Raw genomic sequence first — 2,411 nt, 5'->3', positions numbered from 1 at the left:
CTAACCATCAATCAAAATTAATAATAGCTGATTGGCTTGGTGTGGTCGACGGTGATAGAAGGGGAAGGACTTATTTGAGGGGGGGGGGGGGGGGGGGCTACTGGGAAACGGCCGCCTCTCAGGACGGCCAAAAAGTCAGAGGCTGAATAAGGGAATGAAGCGTAATTTGAGGAAGATGGATGAGCCCCCAGGGACCACCGCCCCCCCCCCCCCACCCCCGCCCCACCCCGTTCACATGATAACCAATGCGCGCTCCCTCTCCTCGCTCTCTTTGCGCGCACCACAGAGGGAGGAGCCGCCGAAGAGGTTTCGAGCCGAGGCAGCGTGTGTTTATGTGACAAATAAGAGGAGCACAAAGGGGGGCAGAACACAAGCGGACTGCAGAAAAGTAGTCGCGGTCCCACTTCCGGGGATGCGGCTCAGGATCTACTCGCGCAAAGTTTGAGATTTCGGGGGGGCTGCTGCAAATATGCAGAGACCGGGAGGGCAAGGGGCTGCCTTTTCCATCGATTCCCTGATCGGGAGCCCCCAGCCCAGGCCGGGACACCTGCTCTACACGGGCTACCCGATGTTCATGCCCTACAGGCCGCTGGTCATCCCGCAGGCCTTGTCCCACTCCCCTCTCTCCTCCGGGATTCCTCCGCTCGCCCCGCTCGCCTCCTTCGCCGGCCGCCTCACCAACACCTTCTGCGCCAGCCTGGGCCAAGGCGTGCCGTCCATGGTGGCCCTCACCACCGCCGTGCCGGACTTCTCGGACCCCCCGGACACCTTCTACCCGCCGCAGGAGCTGCCGGGCGCGAGGAGGCGGCAGAGCCCGCCGCACTCCGACGACCTCCGCAGCCGCGACAAACGCGCAGACTTGCTCAACTTCTCGGAAACTTTCCAGGCGATCTCAGGTCGGCGTGGATCTCGGTCGCGCTCGCGGGTTGACGCACGCTGGCAGAATTGGTCGAACGGGAGGGAAGACTTTTTGTGTCGTCGTCGTCGTCGTCGTCGTCGTCCCCCCCCCCCCCCCCCCCCCCCCCCCCCCCCGCCCCCCACCCGGGAAAATCGCAAATCTCGCATTTTCGCGACTGTGCAATTTGGACATTGAAATCGCATTCAAAATTCAACTCGCGTGCAAATGCTTGATGATTTCAAACTGATTAAAAAGCTGCACGCGCGCCATAGTGATTGTGCACGTTCTTAATTACATTCAGAAAAAAAGAAAAAAAAGTCTCAAAAGTTGTAGTCGTACATTTAGTTATTACTTCAATGCGTTGTCATAAATAGGCAACTTTTTGATTGACCTTTATGTTTGCGTTTGCATGTATATTTTCCGGTTCAAATAGAAAATGTTCTCCACAACGTTGCCACTTGTAACATTTTGTCTCCCATATATATATATATATATATATATATATATAATAATTTTTTGTGTGTATTATTATTCTAGGCGAGACCAAACTGTACAGTTCGGACGACGAGAAAGCGGACGCGAAGTGCGCCGAGGCCGCGTGCAGCGACCGGGACGACAGCTCGGCGGACAGCGACAACGAGAGCTTCTCGGACGGCAACGCGTGCGGGCCGCGCCCGCAGAAGGCCGAGCTGCAGCTCGGCGCGGCGGCCCCGCACGACGCGCCGCCGCCCGGCGCCGCCTCGGCCGCCAAGAGCCGCCGAAGACGAACCGCCTTCACCAGCGAGCAGCTGCTGGAACTGGAGAAGGAGTTCCACTGCAAAAAGTACCTGTCGCTCACCGAGCGCTCGCAGATCGCGCACGCGCTCAAGCTGAGCGAGGTCCAGGTGAAGATCTGGTTCCAGAACCGTCGCGCCAAGTGGAAACGCATCAAGGCCGGCAACGTCAGCAACCGCTCGGGGGAGCCCGTCAGGAACCCCAAAATCGTGGTGCCCATCCCGGTGCACGTCAACAGGTTCGCGGTGAGGAGCCAGCACCAGCAAATAGAACAAGGGACGCGACCGTGAACGCCGCCAATGACGTCATTAACACGCACACGCAAAACGAGACGCTTTGAGCGTGAAGCACAAACTGGACGGAGGACCGGAAATATGCTCTCGCTTTTTATTTATTGATTTGTGAATATGTACATATTCAAAAGAAGAAGGGGGTGGGGGGGGCAGTACAAATGGGCCCGATGAGAAGAATGTGCCAAGATTTTTTTTTTCTTTTTTTCTTTTTTTAAAAAAAATATTTATATGTCAGGCCAAAACTTTCTGTCGGTTGCATGTCGTTTCCTCATTTAGTGGAGAGTGTTTAGCTTTTCTTTTTCTTTTCTTTTTTCTTCCCGTTTGGCGTTTTGTACAATTTGTTTGCATGTCAGAGGGTTTTGTTATTGGAAGAACCACATTGGACAGATCATGAAACGAAAGCGACCAATCAGGGGACGAGTGTAGAGTCTGTTGCTCGAATAAAT

The 2,411-nt window shown here is 55.1% G+C and overlaps 1 protein-coding gene across 1 annotated transcript; it reads left to right on the top strand.

Moving 5' to 3' along the window:
• Positions 1-469: 469 nt before the first annotated feature.
• On the top strand, positions 470-1,962 carry gbx1 (gastrulation brain homeobox 1). Its single transcript, XM_061693215.1, has 2 exons — positions 470-896; positions 1,436-1,962. Exons 1-2 carry the CDS (start codon positions 470-472, stop codon positions 1,960-1,962), a joined length of 954 nt encoding a protein of 317 aa, XP_061549199.1.
• The last annotated feature ends 449 nt before the right edge of the window (positions 1,963-2,411 follow it).

Source organism: Phycodurus eques, chromosome 13 (genome assembly GCF_024500275.1).
Source record: "Phycodurus eques isolate BA_2022a chromosome 13, UOR_Pequ_1.1, whole genome shotgun sequence".
NCBI lineage: Eukaryota > Metazoa > Chordata > Actinopteri > Syngnathiformes > Syngnathidae > Phycodurus > Phycodurus eques.
The sequence above is the reverse complement of the archived record's forward strand: the minus strand, read 5'-3'. Positions and strand labels throughout refer to the sequence as shown.